At 50.2% G+C, this 19,132-nt stretch overlaps 1 protein-coding gene across 1 annotated transcript; it reads left to right on the top strand.

The window, feature by feature from the left end:
• The first annotated feature begins 6,519 nt into the window (after window positions 1-6,519).
• CACNG1 (calcium voltage-gated channel auxiliary subunit gamma 1) lies at window positions 6,520-17,740 on the top strand. Its single transcript, XM_019732832.3, has 4 exons — window positions 6,520-6,979; window positions 15,219-15,293; window positions 16,393-16,530; window positions 17,015-17,740. The coding sequence occupies exons 1-4, from the start codon at window positions 6,745-6,747 to the stop codon at window positions 17,239-17,241; spliced, it is 675 nt and encodes a 224-aa protein (XP_019588391.2). The 5' UTR covers window positions 6,520-6,744; the 3' UTR covers window positions 17,242-17,740.
• The last annotated feature ends 1,392 nt before the right edge of the window (window positions 17,741-19,132 follow it).

Below are 19,132 nucleotides of genomic sequence, written 5' to 3'. Positions count from 1 at the left end.
CCTTCCTCGGTGGAACAAGGAAGGTAAGACTTCTCTCCCAAGGTTAGTGGAGTGAACTGAACTTTAACTTAAACAAGGAACATTCATAAATACCCCAGCTCAGAGACTGGCATTAGAGTGAGCTTTCCGGAGTGCCTGTTGACTAACAACACTTACGCAGTTTCCCAAAATGGATTGTTCTAGAACAACCCCTGGAGGGGTGCTCTGAGAGCCAGTCCCTAGTGTGTTGAGCCCACAGCACTCTGGTTTGGGACAACCTGTCATCCAGCTGATCCAGGTACCGTGCAGGACTCTCCCTCCCCCAATGCATTTCTGCCCTCAGGGGTCCCCAGCTGTGGAATTCTGGTGCTCAAGGCAGCCACATGGCTGCTGCTCTCTTCGCAGGTCCCGCAACCCCTAAATCCCACTGGGGCATTCCTGATTCCACACAGGTGACGCGGGCTGCAAGAGCCCAGTCCTGACCACCCTCAGGCACCCTGGGAACCGGGCTGCACAAACAGGTGTCTTGTTCTGGGTCCCTAGAGTGGAGCTAGCAAAAGGGAGAGGCCTGGGGTGGGGGTAAGAAGAGGGGAGAGGGAGGGAAGAGGATGGGAGGTGGGAGGGGAGGCCCCCCTGTAGATAACCAGCCACGGGACTTCAGCAACCTGCACTGGTTCCTAATATAGCATCCCCGACTGTCCAGCCCTAGAGATGAGGGCGGGGGAGGGACTGCCCAGGGACCTTAGAATCCAGAGGGGCAGATGGGGCAGATATACCTGATACAGATGTTTTTAAACTTGCAGCTTCCAGCAAAACTACCAGGGCAACCTCGGGAACAGAAGTCTGATATCAAAGAGGGTTAGGGACCCACCTCCATCCTGACCTTCGTCCCTTGGTATGTTTCCTTAGAGATACAGTAACCCCGGTGGGATCTCCAGAATTCACAAATTAAGTTATAAATAGCCAGATCACTCTTAAAACAATATACTTATGTGTTTTTTAAAAAACATTATACTTATTTTGTTAATTCTAAAAACTGTTACATCTTACCTAAAAATACATGAAAAATACAGCACAGTTAAAGAAGAAAGCAATGTAAGCCATCATTCTGCTACCCACGCCGTAAGCACGATTAACGTTTCAGGGTACCCAAATGTGTGTGTGGATACGGCTTAATCCCCTGTCTCTGTCCCCTGTTTTTCATCGTGAGAATCTTTCCGCCTTTCAATATTCCTCAAAAACATAATCTTTAAAGGCTGCATAAAACAGAGATATCACTATTTATCTAACTGGTGTCCTATTGCTGGATGTGGCTTATTTGTTCCCTATAAAACAGAGATATCACTATTTATCTCACTGGTGTCCTACTGCCGGATGTGGCTTATTTGCTCCCTAGATCATAAATGGCATCTGAATGAGAACAAAGTCCTGTGATACTCAGGATGCGTTTGGTTAAGATCTGACAACTGCTCACTGTGATCTTCTGGTCCAGCTTTATCCTAGAGGCTGATGGAAAGATCCCCCTCCAAACACTGTCAGGATCTTATCTATGTTCACACCTGGGTGTCTGGGCTCTGGGGATAACAGTCGCCCCTCCCTCACTCCCTGCCAGGTGGCTAGGGCTGCTTCATTGCACCAGGCCTTACACTTAGCCATCCTCAGCCACACAAAACAGAATTCCTTCCAGTCACTGACTGTATCTGTTAGTAGGGCTGTGTAACAAATTACACCAAACCTTAGTGGCAATAAACGAGCATTAAATATGGTCACAGATTCTTACCTCTACCTGATAGAAAGACAGGCTCAGGACGGCTTATCTCTGCTCCAGAGAGGAGCCTCGGCTGGAAGGCTCAATAGCTAGGAGCTGGCATCCTCTGAAGGCGCCTTTGCTCACGTGTCTGGCAGGAGATGCTGGTTATTGGCGAAGTTCTCAGCCTGACTGAGTACACGTGGCTTCTCTGCGTGGCCTGAAGTTCCTCACAGCATGGTGGCTGGGTCCAAGGGCAAGTGTCCCAGAGCAAGAGAGAAAGGTGGCAGTCTCGGAAGTCACATAGTGTCACTTCCACTGTACTTGATGTATTAGAACAGTCAAAAACCTGCTCGCGTTCAAGGGGAGAGGAAATAGGTTCCACCTGTTTGATGGGGAGTGATGAGGTTCTGGAAGAAGATGTGGGAGCAGAAATAGTGCTGTCGCCACTTTGGGAAGATATCATCTGTCCCCCTGGTGTCTCCAGGACCCTCACCTGGCTCTAGGCTTCTTCTCCACCCTCCAACCCTTCCATCCTCCATCTCCCTCTGGAACTCCACACATCTTAAAATCTCCTTACTGAGGTCTCCCTCCACGTGCTGGGATCAATGAAACTATCCTCTCTTCCAAGGACACTCCTTTCCCCAGTATCCTGGTGAAGACTGTCCATATTTCTGCTGGGTACCCTGCCCAGGTTCCCAATATAATGCTCCTGGCTGCCCAGTCCCACACTCAGTCCCAAGAGGTGTGGGGCTGGAAAGGGAGAAAGGGGATCTGAGGGACCTTAGGATCCAGAGGAAGACTGGGGCAGATACACCTGATACAGATATTTTTAAACTTGCAGCTTCCTACAAAACTGCTGGTGCAACCTCAGGAACAGAAGTCTGCAATCAGAGAGGGTCATGAACTCATGTCCTTGGATTTATAATTGCAGGACAGGGGAGGGTGGGGGTGCAGATACCGCAAAACCATCACTCCTCCACCCTCCTGGGGAAAAGCCTTCTCTGAGGGCCTGGGTAGACCATCAGAGAAGACCCTTTCTCATCACTGTCATTTCCCCAACCCCGTCCTGCCCACACCTTTATGTTCATCAGAAACTTCGCATCTAGCTCAAAGCTCTCTTCTGCTCCCCAAGTCCTACCACCATCAAACTGAGCCACATCAACGTCTGTGGGGCCAGCCATTCCAACTCCCTGGCCTCACAGCTCTGCCTTCTCACCTCCCTTGACCTTCACCTCCAACCTGGATCTTGTCATCACCCCTGACTGTCCCCCCTGTAATCTTCAGGGCTATGTCCTCCTCTCTGACCACAACTTCCAATGCTCCCATTTCCTTCACCACTACAGATGTTCTCCAACCTCATCAAACCCTTCAGGGCCTTGACCTCTCAATTTCCTCCTAATATATTGACACCTCCTCATTGCCGGGCATCCTAACCAGCCCAGACATGGCAAGTCATCATTTAAACTCACCCTCGCCGATGCCCTCAGTTCCCTTGGGCGCTTTTCTTTCTATCTTTTCCCTCCTGAAAGGGCCTCAGCCCTCTTTCGATCTCACCTTCCATCTTCTCCATCCCTGCACGTGAGCTAAGCACTGATGCCAGAGAAAACCAAGCAAGTTAAAAATCAATGCTCGTGGTAGACAGAATAACAGCCCCTAAAATGTCCAAGTCCTAATCCCTGGAACCTGTGACTGTGTCACTTGACATGGCTAATGGGACTTCGCAGGTGTGATTAAATTAAGGATGTTGAGATGGGGAGGTTTTCATGGATTATCACCTTAACCACAAGGGTCTGTAGAAGGGAAAGAAGAGGGAGGCAGGAGAGTCAGAGATGAAGATGCGATGACGGAAGCAGAGGTCAGAGTGATGCGATTAACTGCTTTGAAAATGGAAGGCTCCTGGGTCCCCTGGACTGAGGCACCAGAGAGAATTGGAGGCAGCAAGGCTGATGCAACAGAGAGTCCCAGATGAACAGTGACGGGAGGCAGATGGAGTGGAGTAAAGAGGTTGGGACCAGTTGGGTGGTGCCTTGCTTTTTCGTATAGTATCTTAAGATCAAACACTCAAGGCCATTTCTTAGCCCAATTAAGCCTGAGCTCAAATTAGATCAGCATATTGCCAAAGAGGGTTTATTGGGCCCCCTCCCAGGCATAACCTGGTCCTAGCTCTGAATGAGGCCCACCTCTGGGAGGTGTTTTTTTCCCCTAGTTATGTCTGGTCCTTCTTGGGAAAAGATTAGTCATTTGGGACAAATGGAAACGGGTTCACCTGAGTGAGGAAAATACAGACAATTACCAAATTTCTTAGTGTGGCACATCTACTTTGAAGACTGCAGATAATGTCCTAGCTCAGGAGGCTGCCTGTGGTAGGCAGGCAGAACTTGATTGCAGAGGTGATGACGGTGCCCTCCTGGGGTGTCCCTCTGCACCTGGAGGTAAATTAGCCATTAATTCAAGCTGTCCCGGGGCTCCCTGTGGCCTTAAGCTACATAGAAATGTCCTTTGGATCATCCAGTGGAGTAAATTATCTAAGCTTCTATCCCCTTCTTCTTTCCATCCATGTGTCCATCATCCATCCGTCAGTCATTCAACAAACATTTATGGAGATCCCATCCTGGGCTCAGATCTAGGGGGCTTCTCTAAGGGGACCCAAAATGAGCACATAATACGGTCTCACCGTCTCTACGTTCCCATCAGAGAAAGCTGACCCATCTGCAGTCTATGGATAATGATGACAGCCGTCCTGTATTAGTCAGCTCAGGGTACCATGACAAAATACCACAGGCTGGGTGACCTTCACAACAGAAATGTATTTCTCACTGCTCTTCCTTCAGTCCTAGATCAGGGTGCCAGCATGGGCGGGTTCTGGTGGGAGTCCTATTCTTGGCTTTCAGCTTCTCCCTGAGTCCTCCCATGGAAGAGAAAAAGAGAGAGAGCAAGCCCCCTGGTGGCTCTTCTTAGAAGGACACTAACCCCATCAACAGGGCCCCACCCTCATGACCTCATCTAACCCTAATCACCCACCAAAGGCCCTGTCTCCAGATACCATTACATTGGGGTTTGGGTTTCAACATATGAATGGGGGGAGCGGATAATTCAGTCCATAGCACCTACCACAGGCTAAACTGATAAATCCATTATCTCTAATCCTACAGCAGCTCCCCAGCCAGCTGCCATTGCCCTCATTTTATAGATGAGGAAAGGGCAGCTTAGAGAGGTTAATGGCTTGCTGGAAGCCATACAGCTAGAGATTGGCAGAGCGGGGGCCTGACCCGGGGGCTGCCGGCTCCATCACTGGCAGGCTGACTCCCACTCCCTAAGAAGCCGTCTTTCCTGATGACCTGGAAAAGGCAGGACCTGTGTGGAGGACGTTGACATCCCCCAGCCCTGGCTCCCCGCAAATGCTGGAGCCCCCTTCCTGGCCCAGCAAGGCCCTGGGAAGTGCCAAGTGAGAAGCCTGGCAGTGGGTTCCATGAGCAGAAATGGTCTGTTTGAAGGAGCTTTTAGTAAATGGGAGAAGAAAGGAGACCTGCCTGCAGTCCCTGGCACTGCCAATGCCGTGGGAGATGTCCACACCGACTACTTCTGAAGGAAGAGGCATCAATCTGTAATGCTTTCCTGGCTGGGTTGGAGGACTCAGGACCCTGCATGTGGCACAAACCTGCCCCCCACTGAGGGAAGGTGCAGCCTGGCTGTCTGACGAACCTGCAATACGGGTGCAGCTGACACTGCGTGTACCCCGGGTGTCGGGCCCCCACCGGAGGCCAGGATTTCGAAGCTCAAAGCCCTGCCCAGCTCATGGGTTTGTGGCCATGCATTAACCTCAGATACACCCCAAAAGAGGCAGCTGGTGAACTGAGGGAGAAGAGGCAGAACCCAGGAGGGGTGTAGGGGCCTGGAGACCGGCCTGGGGGTCATGTGGGCAGACAGGCCCTCGGATGGTGGTCCCAAACTTTCACGTCCTCTGCTGCATCTGCTCACCCATTAGCCTCATAAGAGTCACCCATAAATCAATCTACTTCTGTTCTTTTTCACTTAAATGTATTTATTTTGTAAATGGAAACATAACTGGAAAATCTTTATTACCTGCAATTAATAGAGGTAAAACTAAAACAGTAAAACAAAAACAGAACTACAGTCAGGTACTGCTGGATTCCGTGTCCTCTCCACTCTTTGATTTGCAAGTGTCAGCAAGGTGGTAAAGACTTACTAACCCCGAGCGGGGCTTTTCTTCTGGACCAAATAGGAGAGATGGGAGAAGGGAACCGGAAATAATGTTCTCAGGCTGGGCAGTGTCCGGCCATGCCAGGCCCAGGAACCACCTGAAATCTTCCTGCCATTTAGGGGATGGCATGGGCCTTGAGCTAAAGCTCTTGCCTGAGTAATGGGCTCCAGAGGCCCTGGCGGTGGCGGGGGGATCCCCAAGATGTCCCTAGGCAGGATCCTGGGTCCCCCAGGCCTCCAGGACAAGGACCCACTCACCCTGCCCAATGTGATAACAGAAAGCTGTGCCACCTGTATCTCCCAGGGTGCCCTGCCCTCACCCAGCAGCGCCCTTTCTCCTTCAGCCCAGAGCAGACAGATTCCTACACTGAGTATCCCTATTGCTTACCCCTCACTCCCTCCCACCTCAGGTGTCCTGAGCTGCCACTCATTGTAGGTCTCCAGTCACCATCCAGATCCTTCTCTCCTCGCCCCTCCCTGGGGTATTTCTGGCTCCATGAGAGGAAGAAAGCCCTGAAACCCGAGAAGAAGTCATCCTCGGTGACGGTGGCGTGCCTGTCCATGTGCATTAATAGAAGCCTCCCTCAGGCCCCTGTCACGTCTGGGCAGCTGCTCAGCCCCGTCCAGTGTCCCTCTGCCCCAAGGCCAGCCCACTCTGGCTCGGCCAGGCACACTAAACTTAGCTTCCACCTCCTGCACCATAACTGCTGCCACCACCCCAGCCTGGCTGCCACCTGCCCAAGGAGACGCTGCCGCCGGACTCTGTCCAGAGTACACGCTCCTCTGCGACCACCATGTCCCAGATCAAAGCCCTGAAGATCCGTGCCACCCTCTTCTGCATCCTGGTGGGCATCGTGCTGGCCACGGTGGCCGTAGTGACCGACCATTGGGCTGTGCTCAGCCCCCAGGTGGAGCACCACAACACCACCTGCGAGGCAGCCCACTTCGGCCTCTGGCGGATTTGCACCAAGACTATTGTCATGAGCAACAGCAAGGACAAGAGCTGCGGACCCATCACCCTGCCTGGGGGTAATGTACCCAGTCTCTGGCCCCTGTCCCTGCTTCCTGCCCTTTCCCATCCCCCTGGAAAAGTGGCCCGTGGGAAAGAGGGTAGGTTTTCCGGCCTCAGAACAGCCCTCTGCATCCGGGGAAGAGGACCTGAATTGCATGAGGTTGTGCTGGCCGCCAGAGTCGGGCTGTAAAATGAGGGCATTTGTCTCTCACTATTTCTGTCTTGCTGAGGCGTGGGGCTTTTTACCCAGAGCAGAGGGCTGCTCAGGTGGGACAAAAGGCTCAGAAAAGGAACCGTGGACCTGCCAGACTAGGGGCTTCTGGCCCCAGCAGCAGTCATTTTTCTGGGTGTGCCCAGCTCCACTCTCTCCGTGCAAGGACAGACTGGTGGCCCTATGTCCCCAGGGAAGGGACCTGTGGGGCTGGCTTGTTCCTTCCCCAGCCTCCAGCATATAGACAGGATCAGCTGCAGAATTTACAGGGCCTGGTGCAAAATGAAAACGTAGGGCTCCTTGTAATTATTTTTAAGAATTTCAAGATGGTGACAGCAGAGCATGAAATCAAGTCTAGGTCCCTTCTGGGTGCAGGGCCTTGAGTGACTGACTGCACAGGTCACACGTTTGTGAAGCAGGTACCTGGCTATAGATGAGCCACCTGCCTTTTAGTCAGAACTGTTGGTCCTTCCCTGCATCCTCTCTTGGCTCAGACCCCTTCAGAGTTGGAACGCATTTTCTTCCTCTGTAATATAAGCGCATTCCTCGATGTCCTGCCATGTGACCAAACGCCACACAGAAGGTGAATTCCTTCTCAAGAATACCTGGGTTAGGTATTCTGTAAATTAGGTCTCTTCTGCAAATGTGGAACCCTCTGCACTCATAGCAAATAGAGCACATGCTGAGGGAAGAACGCTGCTTGGAGAATCAGAGTCCGGGGCTCTAGTCATACATTGACCATGACCCCCGCCCCAAATGACTATGGTGGGGTGGGGTGGGGTGACAGCCCGTCACAGCCTCTGCTTCCTCCTATGTTGCTTGGGTTCAGCAACATGAAATCCCTTCCAGTGCTTACAAATGCCACTCCAAGGTGGCAGTGCATTTGGGTGAGTGTGGTGTCCCACCTAGTTTTCAGAATATTTCCTTCTGTCATTCGACTGGGTGTTCCTTGAAACCTGCCCTTCTAAGAAATCAGTGCCAAGTCTGCACAAATCTTGCACTGTACGTGTGGGACAAAGGAACCCAAACCCTGTTCCTCCTTCTTCCCTCCTTCGTCTTCCTTCACCTCCTGCTGGCTCCAGGGAACTCCTGCCTTGCTTATTCCCACTGGATACTCGGAAGACTTGTAAATACCCAGCTGTCTTGGAAACATCGTGTCCCAGGGCTGAGGGCTTTAAATGGCATGAACATGCACTGGAAGGGTATCACATAGCTCAGATGCCCACGCCCCTCGGCCACTGCTGAGCACACCCGTAAACAGATGCATTATCCAGCCAACTCAACTGGGCAGGGCAGGGCAGGGCAGGGTGAGGCAGATTCTCCAGGACCATGCATGGAAATGCACTGATATGGTCCTGTCCACCTGTCCTTGGAAGCACCTGCCTTTTAAAGTCTGGTGAGTGTACAGAGCAGATGAGCAGGGAGGTGAGCTAAGTCTATACAAGGAAGAGACAGATTGGTGGGAGGTGACTGAATCTGCCACAGGGGACCAACAGGCATGGCTTGGCCTTGCACCTGAGCTGAGTCTATCTCTATGCCTTCTCACTCTGATCCAGAGTGAATCATACGTCCCCTACTCGTGAGCACTGCCTTACTCCAAACAAGCTTCTGACATGCATCCCTGCCTTCTTCCCTTTCCCTTTTCTCTACAAGTGGACTTCTTCTTTCTTCCCCGGCCACCCTCCCTGTGCTCTATGGGTTCACTGTTTCTGGATAGATGAAAAGAGATCACATGTTCTCTGATTTATTATTAACAACAACAATAATAATAACTGCAAACACAAACAGAGCAGTTATCTGGAAAACATTGTTTTCAGTGCTCTATAGATATGAATTACGAGAATATCAGAGAGAAAAAAATGACAAAGTAAAAACCTCCAAAAGTCCTGTCCTCCATTAGAACAATGAGAACACTGGCAAAAATGATCAGCATAAACTTTTTCAGAACTCTGGAAATTAACCAGTCTTGCAGCAATCCAGCAGTGCTTCTTCAAGAGAAACGGGTAAACCTCAGTAAGAACAGTGAGCTTTGTGGTGTTTTAACTTGCTCTATTCTTATTTCCACCCCCACCGCCAACTCGGTCATAGCGTTGAAAACCCCCAGCCTGCAATCACAGTGAAAACCAGCAGCCTGGTAGCCAGCCACCAGAGGGGACTGGGTGATGTATTAGTTCCAGGCATTTTAGGAAACCTCTGTGAGCTGAGCGCTAAACTAACTGAGCAGAGATTGTAGTGGCCACACGTGACAAAGAATATAGAATTTACAAAATTAATTCAGAAAAGTCACTAAACAAACAACAGGAACAAATGGAAACAGGAAGAAACCCTGGGAAGGGTGGGAATCTGATTTCTAGAGTTTCTACACTCTGTTGTTTAAATTGTCCAGTTTTAAATTTAAATCTTAAAAAATTATAAAACATTCAAAGAACTGAAAAGGGATGGCCCATACATGGGGGGAACAAGCAGCCAATAGATCCTTAAGAAAGTCCAGATATTGGACTCACTAAACAGAGATTTTAAATCACCTGTTTTAGATACATTCAAAGGACTAAAAGAAACCATGTCTAAAGAACTAAAGTAAAAATAAGAATGATGCCTCATGAAATAGAGACTCTTTAGAAAGACAGAAATTACTTTTAAGTGACCTAATAGAAATTCTGGACTTGAGAAGTACACAATAACTGAAATGAAAATGTTCACTAAAGGGGTTCAATAAAAGACCTGAGCAGGCAGAAGAAAGAATCCATGAACTTGAAGGTAAGTCAATTAAGATGAGCGAGTCTGAGGAACAGACAGAAAACAAAGAGTGAAGAAAAGAGAACAGAGCCTGAGATACCTGCCGGGCAAAATGTACAACATGTGCGTAACGGCAGTCCTCTCCAGGGAAGGAGAGGAGAGAAAGAGGGGAGCAGGAAAGATAGATGAAAAATAATGGCCAAAATTTCCCCAAATTTGATGGAAAACATTAATCTACAAACCCGTGAAGCTTAAGAACTCCCAGTAGAATAAAATGAAACCTAGACACATCATACTCAAACTGTCCAGGCAGAGAATCTTGTAAGAGCAAGAAGTGACTCATCACATACAAGGGATTCTTAGTCAGAGTGATAGCTGCTCCTTCCCAGAAACCATGGCGGCCAGAAGGCAGTGGGATCGCATATATATATTCACTCATCTAATCCTCACCAAATTCCAGATGAGGTCCATACTATTATCATGATCCCATCTTACAGAGAAAGAAAAGGAGGCACAGAAAAGTTGAGTAATGTGACCAAGCTCACACAGTTACGATGGCAGAGCAGCCAGGATTCAAACCCCTAAAATTCACCTTCTTAATCACACCATTGTACTACTTTACGACCACCCAGTGAGGAGGCGCTCATTCTCCATGTGGCTCTCCTTCTACAGGTGGGGAAATTGAGGCTCAGAGTGGCCTTCCTAAGGCTAACCAATTAACAAGCAGAACCAAGTCTCAGGTCCAGAGCCTCTTTTCTCTCCAGTCCCCTCCCATACCCTTTACTGTACATACAAACACAGCTTCTAAAAGCTGCTGGCCCAGGAAAACACATAAGAGGCCAGCTTTTGACATGACATGGCCCAGTAGCAATAGAGGCGACTTTTCAAGGTCACATTCCACCAGCGAATGCTGGAGGCTCTGAGGACACAAATTGTCTGATTTGGTTTTTCACTGACCCAGAGTCTTAAAAGGACTATCATGTATACGATCAACATCTGAGGTCAATTCCAGTGCCTCCAGAGTGGAAACAGGGCTTCCCCAGCTGTCAGGAGAAGCTGTCTGTCTGAAAGCCCAAGTGAATCTCCAGAGGGGTCAACACCTGCCCTTGGGCCGAGTAGAATGTTGCTTCTTTCAGGCTCTGCCTCTTTAGGGCAAGGCGGCAGCCTGTCCCAGTGCCCCATTTCCCTAGTGGCCTATCTTCTCTTCTGGTATTTAGTGCAGGGACTGGGGCCATATGAAAGAACGTGATGCTACTGACCCCAAGAATTTCCGGGGGCTCCCTTTCCCATCCACGCAAGCCCATGCTGGAGACCCAGGCCATAACTAGACTTCTCTCCCATTGAACAGCAATGCTGGGAAGCTTAGGGTCAAGTCTTGGGGATTTCTCCAACTCATTTATAAAAGTCTTCAATCACAGGGGTGGAGGGAGACAGAGCACAGAGAAACCACTGTTGGGAGCAAGGACTTTTACAAAAATGGTGAAGACAACCCTGGCATTGATGCAAGTAAGGAGTGAGTGAAATGTTTCTTCCAACTCCTAAAGCACTAGTTCCCTTGGTTTTATGCAAATCAACCAGGTATTTTTAAATATATTAAAGTCTGCATCAACCAGCACGTGGTGCATTCTCAGTAATAATCCAGAGGCATCCCCTAATTGTACAAGCTGTATCAACTATCAGAGAAAGAGCTGTATTCATTCAAGTTCAGCTTGGAGTCAAATGTGCCTTCCATTGTAGTTCTTTGAAAACGGTAGTTAGATGTGGTTCTGCATCACTCCCTTCACCAGGATAGTTGGTTAGCCAGAATATTCCGACCCCAGTTAAGCCCAATAGCTGAGTTCACCATATTTTTAAAGGAATAATCCACTTCAAGTTTTTAGACCACTGAGTCTTATGACAGCTCATGGCAGATATTTCTGAAATACAGTCAAATAGAAATACACATGTTAAAATCACCATGAGCCATTTGCAGAGACGAAGGGGGTTGGTCTTAGGGCTGGTGGGGGGAGTTCCTAATTATGGTCCCAGACCATCACCCTGTCATTGGTCTCGCTGCTGACTTAGTCCAAAGCATTTGCTTCTTCGGCTCAGTCAAGGGGCTGGAGCCCATCGAGGCAGAGCTGCAAGTCTTGAGCTTCGTGCAAGTGTGATGGAGGACAGGCAGGGGCCGTGGAGGACATTGGAGAGGCATAGGCAAGAAGGCATATGCTCAGGATCCGCATAGGGTCTGCACTGAAGTGTCACTGCCCCTCTCCTCCAAACCGCCTACCTGTGACTAAGTGGCCCACACATGGCCCATTCCAGAGGTCCTTCCTTTTTCAAGTTGCCCTTGATGCTCAATTTACCCAGACAGCACCCAAAGGGGCAGAGGCAGGTCTGCCGATCTCAACAGGACCCTGGGCAATTCTTGAATAACAGTGGCAGATGCCTGGCTTGATTAGTCCTGAATGGGCATCTTGTGGGTGCTGGACATATCCAGGCTGAGGTCTGGGGCTGACATGCCCCCACCCCGGCCAGGGCCCTCAAGGACCACAGAGGAGTCCATGGGTTCCAATGGGCAGCCACGGCTCCCTGAGTGGATGTTCCTCCTGGGTTCAGGGCAGAAGCACCAGCCTTCCTCCTGTGCTAAGTCCCAGAGAGGAGACCGGGTTGACCTGTCCGTCCTTAAGCCCTGAGTTCAGCCACATCAGAGAGAAGCTGAGACTTCCAGATGTCCTGAGTGGGAACCCCACCCACTGCATGCTCCCATCCCCCACATGTGAGAGCATTTGAGAGGGGAGGGGAGGGAGGGAAACATCGTACCTGGGCCACTGAGGGGAAAATCACCTCCCAGAACCCTCAGTCTGCCTTCCCAGACAGGCAGCCTCCCCCTGTGGTCTGAGCTAAGACAGTTTTGATGCAAGAACCTGGTGTCAGCAGTAGTTTGTCCAGAATGGAGTCTGGTGTTTATCTGGTAGGGTTGACAACCCAAACACGACCTGTGCAAGAGTACTGTGTTTCCCCTCAAATAAGACTGGGTCTTATATCAATGCTTGCTCCAAAAGATGCATTAGGGCATATTTTCAGGGGATGTTTTATTTTTTCATGTACAACAATCTACATTTATTCAAATACAGCCATGCCATCTTCTTCTGGTACATAGTCATAATGTACTAAATGCGTCCGTCTGACTGACGATCTTAACTGGGGCTTATTTTTGGGGTAGGTCTTATTTTCGGGGAAACACAATAGCCTCAGCAACCCAGAACCGCCAAATAGCTCTGCCTCGGCCAGGCTCTTGACAGACCTTTATCTCAGGGCCCTCCACTCAAAGGCCTTTCACTTGCGGATTGCAAGTAGTCAGAGAGGCAGCTGACCGTGAAATACACTTGAATTCAGTCAATTCTTTTCAGAGGGTTTTCAATGACAACCAAAATTGGTCCTTAAAGAATGAAACAGAAATGTTCCTTTGTCCAGAGGGAGACACATGGTGACTTATGACATAGCATGAGCCATTTTTGAAGCAGTGACTCAAGAGAATCTATAGCTAATAATCTAACAAATGTAAGAGGGTTGCATTATGCTTTAAAATAGCACCAGAAGCTGTGAGAGAGAAAAGAGAAGCATCAATTCTGACATCACCACTGGTAGTCAGACACCCCAGGTAACTCAGTTCAAAAGGAAAGTGATTTAAATATAGAAGCTCAAAGAGAAGGCAATTTACCTCTCTGAGCATTTACTGTTGCTAAGCCAGGCCTAGTCTCCAGGGGTCATTTCCTTCCTCAACCGTGGGGGCGGCAGTAACCCTGACCCTGGGGGAGGAGGGAAGAGTGGGAGGCCTCAGGCGTCAGTGGCAGTAATGATTTAGGACAGAGAGAAGGAAGTCTGCATCCCAAAGAGGGTTATGGCTTTAGCAGCACCTCCCGGGTGTTTTCAAAAGAGAGGAGGCATCAATCTCCTTGTAAAAATGGATATATAGCCTGAAGATAAAGAAATGAATGCAAAAACCAGATGCCATCTAACCTAGGAGCACAGATGTTTTCTATTTGAAGGTCATGGATCCACAGGAAAAAGAAATCGGTGAAGGGCCTCCCACAAATAAAAAGCAACCTCATTTAGGGTTTGCTGATTTTTTGAAGAAATAAAATAATGTAAAATAACCCATTCATCTACTTGCTAAATCAAAAGTATAGAATATGAACTGTATTCAATAAGCAAAAAGGCTATCCTTTGATTTTTACAGTATCCCTGCGTTATAAGAGAGATGAAAGGAGAAATATGGAAGCGAAATTATGCCTGAAATTATATTTAAAATCGGCATGAATTTCTTTGTTCTGGGACCTTCCTCTAGCCCTCATCAAATCCAGATTTTTGGTCCGCTGTGCACAGATCTTCTATGGCTTTTCTGACACTTATCAGGGGCCAAGCAGTTCTCCAGGGGAGGTCTTGTCTGGGCTGCCACGTTGGCCACAGGTGTCAAGAGTCTGATGAAATAATGCGATGGTCCCATTTGGCCCTCGAATGGATGGTCTACCCTTCACCCAAGTCCATCCAGATGGCCCACTCAGAGAAGCACTTCGTGGGGCATTGTCAGGAGCCTGGTGCCGGGCTTGCCAACTGGGCTGAGCATCAGAATCTCCTGGAAAGCGTTTGAAATACACTGCTTGGTTCCCAGGTCACACTCAGTGAATCAGGGTGGGCCTGAATGCTGATAAGAAACACAGCTCTAGGTTTTGGTGTGATCCAGCCTTTCTCAACCTCAGCACGACTGCTATTGGGGGACTGGAAAATTCCGTGTCCTAGGGAGCTGTGCACAGTGAGATGTTGAGCAGAGTCCTGGCCTTTACCCACTAGATGCCAACATCAGCCCTGCCCAGTTGTGACACCAAATTGTCTCCAGACATTGCCCGATGTTCCCTGGGGGGCAGAATCAGCCCTGGTGGGAACTACTGTTTGGCCCTTTGTCGCCCATGTATACTACTCTCCCTGAAAAATGGCTTGTGCCCTGGGCCTCAGTTTCCCCATCTGCCCCATGGGGTTAGCACCCACAGTGCTATCTGCTCCCTCAACTCATCAGCCTCAGCTCCCTGAAGATTTCCCAGTCTCTTATGCAACCCCCTTAACTTACTGACATTTTGGTGTCAGGGTCAGGGAATCATCTTTGTCTGGGCCCAGAATCAGGGTTTGGGGAGAAGAGGACCAGTCACCAAGTCCCTTCACGTGCCCCTCCCCCGCCCACCTCCCCCAGCGGGATCACACCCACCCTTTCTTGGTCCAGCCTCTGCCTCTGGCTACAGACCCTTTCTCTCAACTGTCTCTCTCCTTTACAGAGAAAAACTGTTCCTACTTCAGGCATTTTAACCCAGGCGAGAGCTCAGAGATCTTTGAAGTTACCACTCAGAAAGGTGAGCCCGTGGTGGGAAGCAGGGAGGGTGGGGAGAAGTGACTGTGGTCACACGCTGCTGAGCCAGAAAATCAGTTGGCAAAAAGCCCTGACTTCCCCTTTCTTGATGAAAAGAGCCTTGTCACCCTCTGCGCTCCAGAGACAGCACTGTTTCATCTCCAGGCGTGCTGAGCTTCCATTCATCAGGGCTGGCGAGACGCTGTAAAGAGCTGGTGCCTGGTAGGCTCCTGAATCGCAGACGGAATGCGTTTTCCAACAGCACCTAAGGGAAGCTGTTGTGACAGGAGCTGGGAAAATGGAACAAGTACTCCACATCCCAGTGACGGTTTTCAGGCTGGAGGCTCAGTCTGCGGGGAACTGTCGGTTTCCCTCCCTCGCTGATAAATCACTCCCTGAGAATCAGGAGAGCAGGGATATGGGGAGCTCCATAAGGGTTCGGGGAGCATGAGAGCCCTGGGGCCTTTTGGGAACCATGGAGCTCAGATGCACCCCAGTTACATGAGTATAGACCTATATGAGCACGTGTGCAAACAGCTGCACGCACACACAGGCACACACACTCACACTGCTGACACGCCACTGCTACACTAACATCCTCACTGGTGAATCTTACACCTGCAGCATGCGTGTGTATGTGTTTGCACACGTGCCCACACACACACACACACACACCCAACACACACACACAAAATCGCTCGCGCGGTGCTCCAAAACAAGCCACACTTCCTTATGCTGTCTGACCCGGGACAGACCCTCAGCCCGAGTGCCCCTCTGCCCTGTCACTCAGAGGAAGTTTCCTGCTCCAGAAAGTTCTCCAGCCATAAGCTTCCTGCTTCCTCCCAGGCCTCTGCCCCTGGGGAGAAGGAACTTGCAGTTCAGGGCAGCCTGGGAGTTGGAATTAGGACTTGTCAACATCCTGGCCACACCCCTGACTGGCTATGCGACTTTGAGTGAGTGATTTAATCTCTCAGACCCTCAGTCTGCTCACCTGTGCAATGGGAATCGCGGTCCGTGGTATCGTCACTCACCTGGTTGACAGCACAACCAGCCGTGACCCGAGGCCCTGGGATGAGGCTGTGTTTGCCCTCTGTGTGCTGCAGAGTACAGCATCTCGGCCGCGGCCATCGCCATCTTCAGCCTTGCCTTCCTCATCATGGGAACCATCTGCGTCCTCCTGTCCTTCCGGAAGAAGCGGGATTACCTGCTGAGGCCGGCCTCCATGTTCTACGCCTTCGCAGGTAGAAGGGGGGCACCTGCCCATGTGGGGGGGACGATGTCACAGGGAGGGGGATGCTGCTACCCCATCCTCACGCCAACCTCAGGCTGTGGGTCTGGAGAAATTCCCAGGTTCCACCCAGGAGCAAACTTGCTCAGGGTTTTAGCAACTCTCGGTGGGTCAGGAAGGGGCACAGATCTTGGCAGTTGGTCCATTTCTCACCAAGACTTAATCCTCAAGGTCCTGAGAGCAATGCCGTTACTCACAAAATTTGTAATTAATTTTAAAAATACTAACAAAAGAAGGAAAGAAACGCAGTTCACCTGAGGACGAGCAAATTGTGCAGTGGGCAGGCAGAGGGGTCATTTTTGCAGGTTCCCATTTAGACCCGCAGCCTCGAGTCAGTGTCCACCCAAGGCTGGGTCTCCACCTTTCCCTGAGCAGAAGTCCCAGTAGACGCACGCTTGGATGCAGCCCTGAGCGTCCCGTCCCGGCTCTGCCCGCAGGTCTCTGCATCTTTGTCTCAGTGGAGGTTATGCGGCAGTCGGTGAAGCGCATGATTGACAGCGAGGACACCGTCTGGATCGAGTACTATTACTCCTGGTCCTTTGCCTGCGCATGCGCTGCCTTCGTCCTCCTCTTCCTGGGCGGCCTAGCCCTCCTGATCTTCTCTCTGCCTCGAATGCCCCAGAACCCCTGGGAGTCCTGCATGGACGCCGAGCCCGAGCACTAGTCCTCCTGAGGCCCCAGCGACTCTCAGGGCTTACCCCTCAGGAAGCCGAACCCAGCCCAGAACATTCTAGATAGGAGGCAGGAACCTGACATCGCTTCTGTTCCCACCTGCCCCACAACAGCTGCAGCTGCTTCCCCTCTCTGAGCTCTTCTCTGGGCTGTGACGGGCTCCTCCGCAAATGGAGCAAGTGGACATGATCCAGACCTGCCCATGGTGGGAAGGAGGCAGGGCCAGCTCCGCTGGAGCTCTGAGTTGTCCCCACTGGACCAGTTGTCTTTGATAAGCTGGCTCCTGTTGTCCTCTCTTACCTTATAGGGATGCCCTGTGCTGTTACCAGCTCTGGGTGTCCTCCTGTGTAAATAGCCAGCCCTTCTCTCCTCCTGGGTGACAAGTTGCACCCTGTCCTGTGAGCTGAGTGTTCCATCTTTGGCTCCTAGGAGGCCTGAGAAGCATTTTTAACTGGGTATTTTCTGACTGTGATTTGAAATAAAAGCTCTTCGAAAACTTGCCTTTTCCTTGTGCGTGCATAAAAATGACTTGGATTCCTGACCACAGCTCAGGGGCCCCACGACCCTGAAGGAGAAAGGAAAGTGTGAACCCTGGGTATGCTGAGGACTTCTGTGCAGATGACGGGGAGGGGGGCAGAGGGGGCCTATTTACCAGTGAGACGTAGAGGTTCTGAATTCCAACTTGTATCTCTGGGCCCTGAGATTTTCTCTGGGGGAAACCAGAGAATGTCTGACTAGGCAAGGGTGTTAAAAATAGGAGGGGTTATTTCCAGAGGCGGGCACGCTGGCATCTGAGTGCTAACGCAGCACTCAAGCAGCACAGCCACAAGTGTCTGATTTCTGATGCTGAGTTTTTGTTGCCAAGAACATCAGGAAGCAGAGCTTAGCAGTTAGACACATAGGGCCGCATGGAGTGCCATAATTTACACTCTTCTGCCTTCCAAAACCCCACCGTACTCACCCAGCCCTCAGAGACGGCAAGTCAAACTTCGTTGGCAGAGGACCCATATACTCTTTTGCCTGGAACGTGCACCAGAAGTCATGCGCAGAGCTTATTCTTTTAGAGCGGGCATGGGGTGGTTGCAAACTACGGCTTGGGGGCCAAACCTGGCTCACCACCTGTTGTTGTACGGCTCACAAGCTAAGGATGCTTTTTACAATTTTAAATGATTTTTTTTTTTAAATCAAAAGAAGAAGAATATTTCATGATGTGAAAATTTTATGAAATTCAAATTTCAGTGTCCATGAGTCACGTTTTATTGGAACCGTCAAAGATAAACAAAGCCACTGGTTAAAGTGGGAAGGACAGATTTTAATCTGTCCTGTAACATGCTGCTGCAATAGGGAGAGTCCGGTATGAACTGGACTCAACTGTGATTTGTACAGAGGTGAATGGGCATTTTAAAGGGAGAATGAGGGAGTAGGGAGGGAGGTAAGGGAGAGGTCAGTAGAGAAATGGAAGATTACAAAAAGCTGGAAGGGGGAGTTGGTCCATGTAAAACCCATCTGGGTTTGCTAACTGGCTCTGATCAACGTTAGGCCCCTGCCCTCTCACAGAGGCTGGGAGATGGGCCATATCTTCAGGAGGCAGCCGTATCAGCACACTCTTTTGGCAGCCTCGAGTTTTCTCAGGCAATCATTTTAAGGGGGTTATGGTCATCTTGGGGATGCAGGCTTGAGCTGCAGAGACTATTAGTGTTTGCTCAAGTCTTGATAGGCCGAGGTTGAATTGAGGCGAGGTCTCAAAGGAGCCAGGCTAGAGTCTGGTCAAGGAGAGACTCTGTCAGAACACAGCCACGCCCCTTCTCTGGCTAACTTCTTGCTAAGACAGCAGCATTAGGTAGTTGCAACGGGGACTGTCTGGCCTGCAAAGTCAGAAATAT

Source organism: Rhinolophus sinicus, chromosome 12 (genome assembly GCF_057876585.1).
Source record: "Rhinolophus sinicus isolate RSI-liver-muscle chromosome 12, RSI-T2T, whole genome shotgun sequence".
Classification (NCBI taxonomy): Eukaryota; Metazoa; Chordata; class Mammalia; order Chiroptera; family Rhinolophidae; genus Rhinolophus; species Rhinolophus sinicus.
Note: the sequence above shows the minus strand (reverse complement) of the source record. Positions and strands in the feature narration are given on the sequence as shown.

Excerpts from the sequence above, each read along its gene's own strand:
- CACNG1 (XM_019732832.3), top strand. The coding sequence starts at position 6,745 with ATGTCCCAGATCAAAGCCCTGAAGATCCGTGCCACCCTCTTCTGCATC. Across the intron at positions 6,980-15,218 it reads ACCCATCACCCTGCCTGGGG|AGAAAAACTGTTCCTACTTC; the intron begins GTAATGTACCCA and ends TCTCCTTTACAG. Across the intron at positions 16,531-17,014 it reads CATGTTCTACGCCTTCGCAG|GTCTCTGCATCTTTGTCTCA; the intron begins GTAGAAGGGGGG and ends CTCTGCCCGCAG.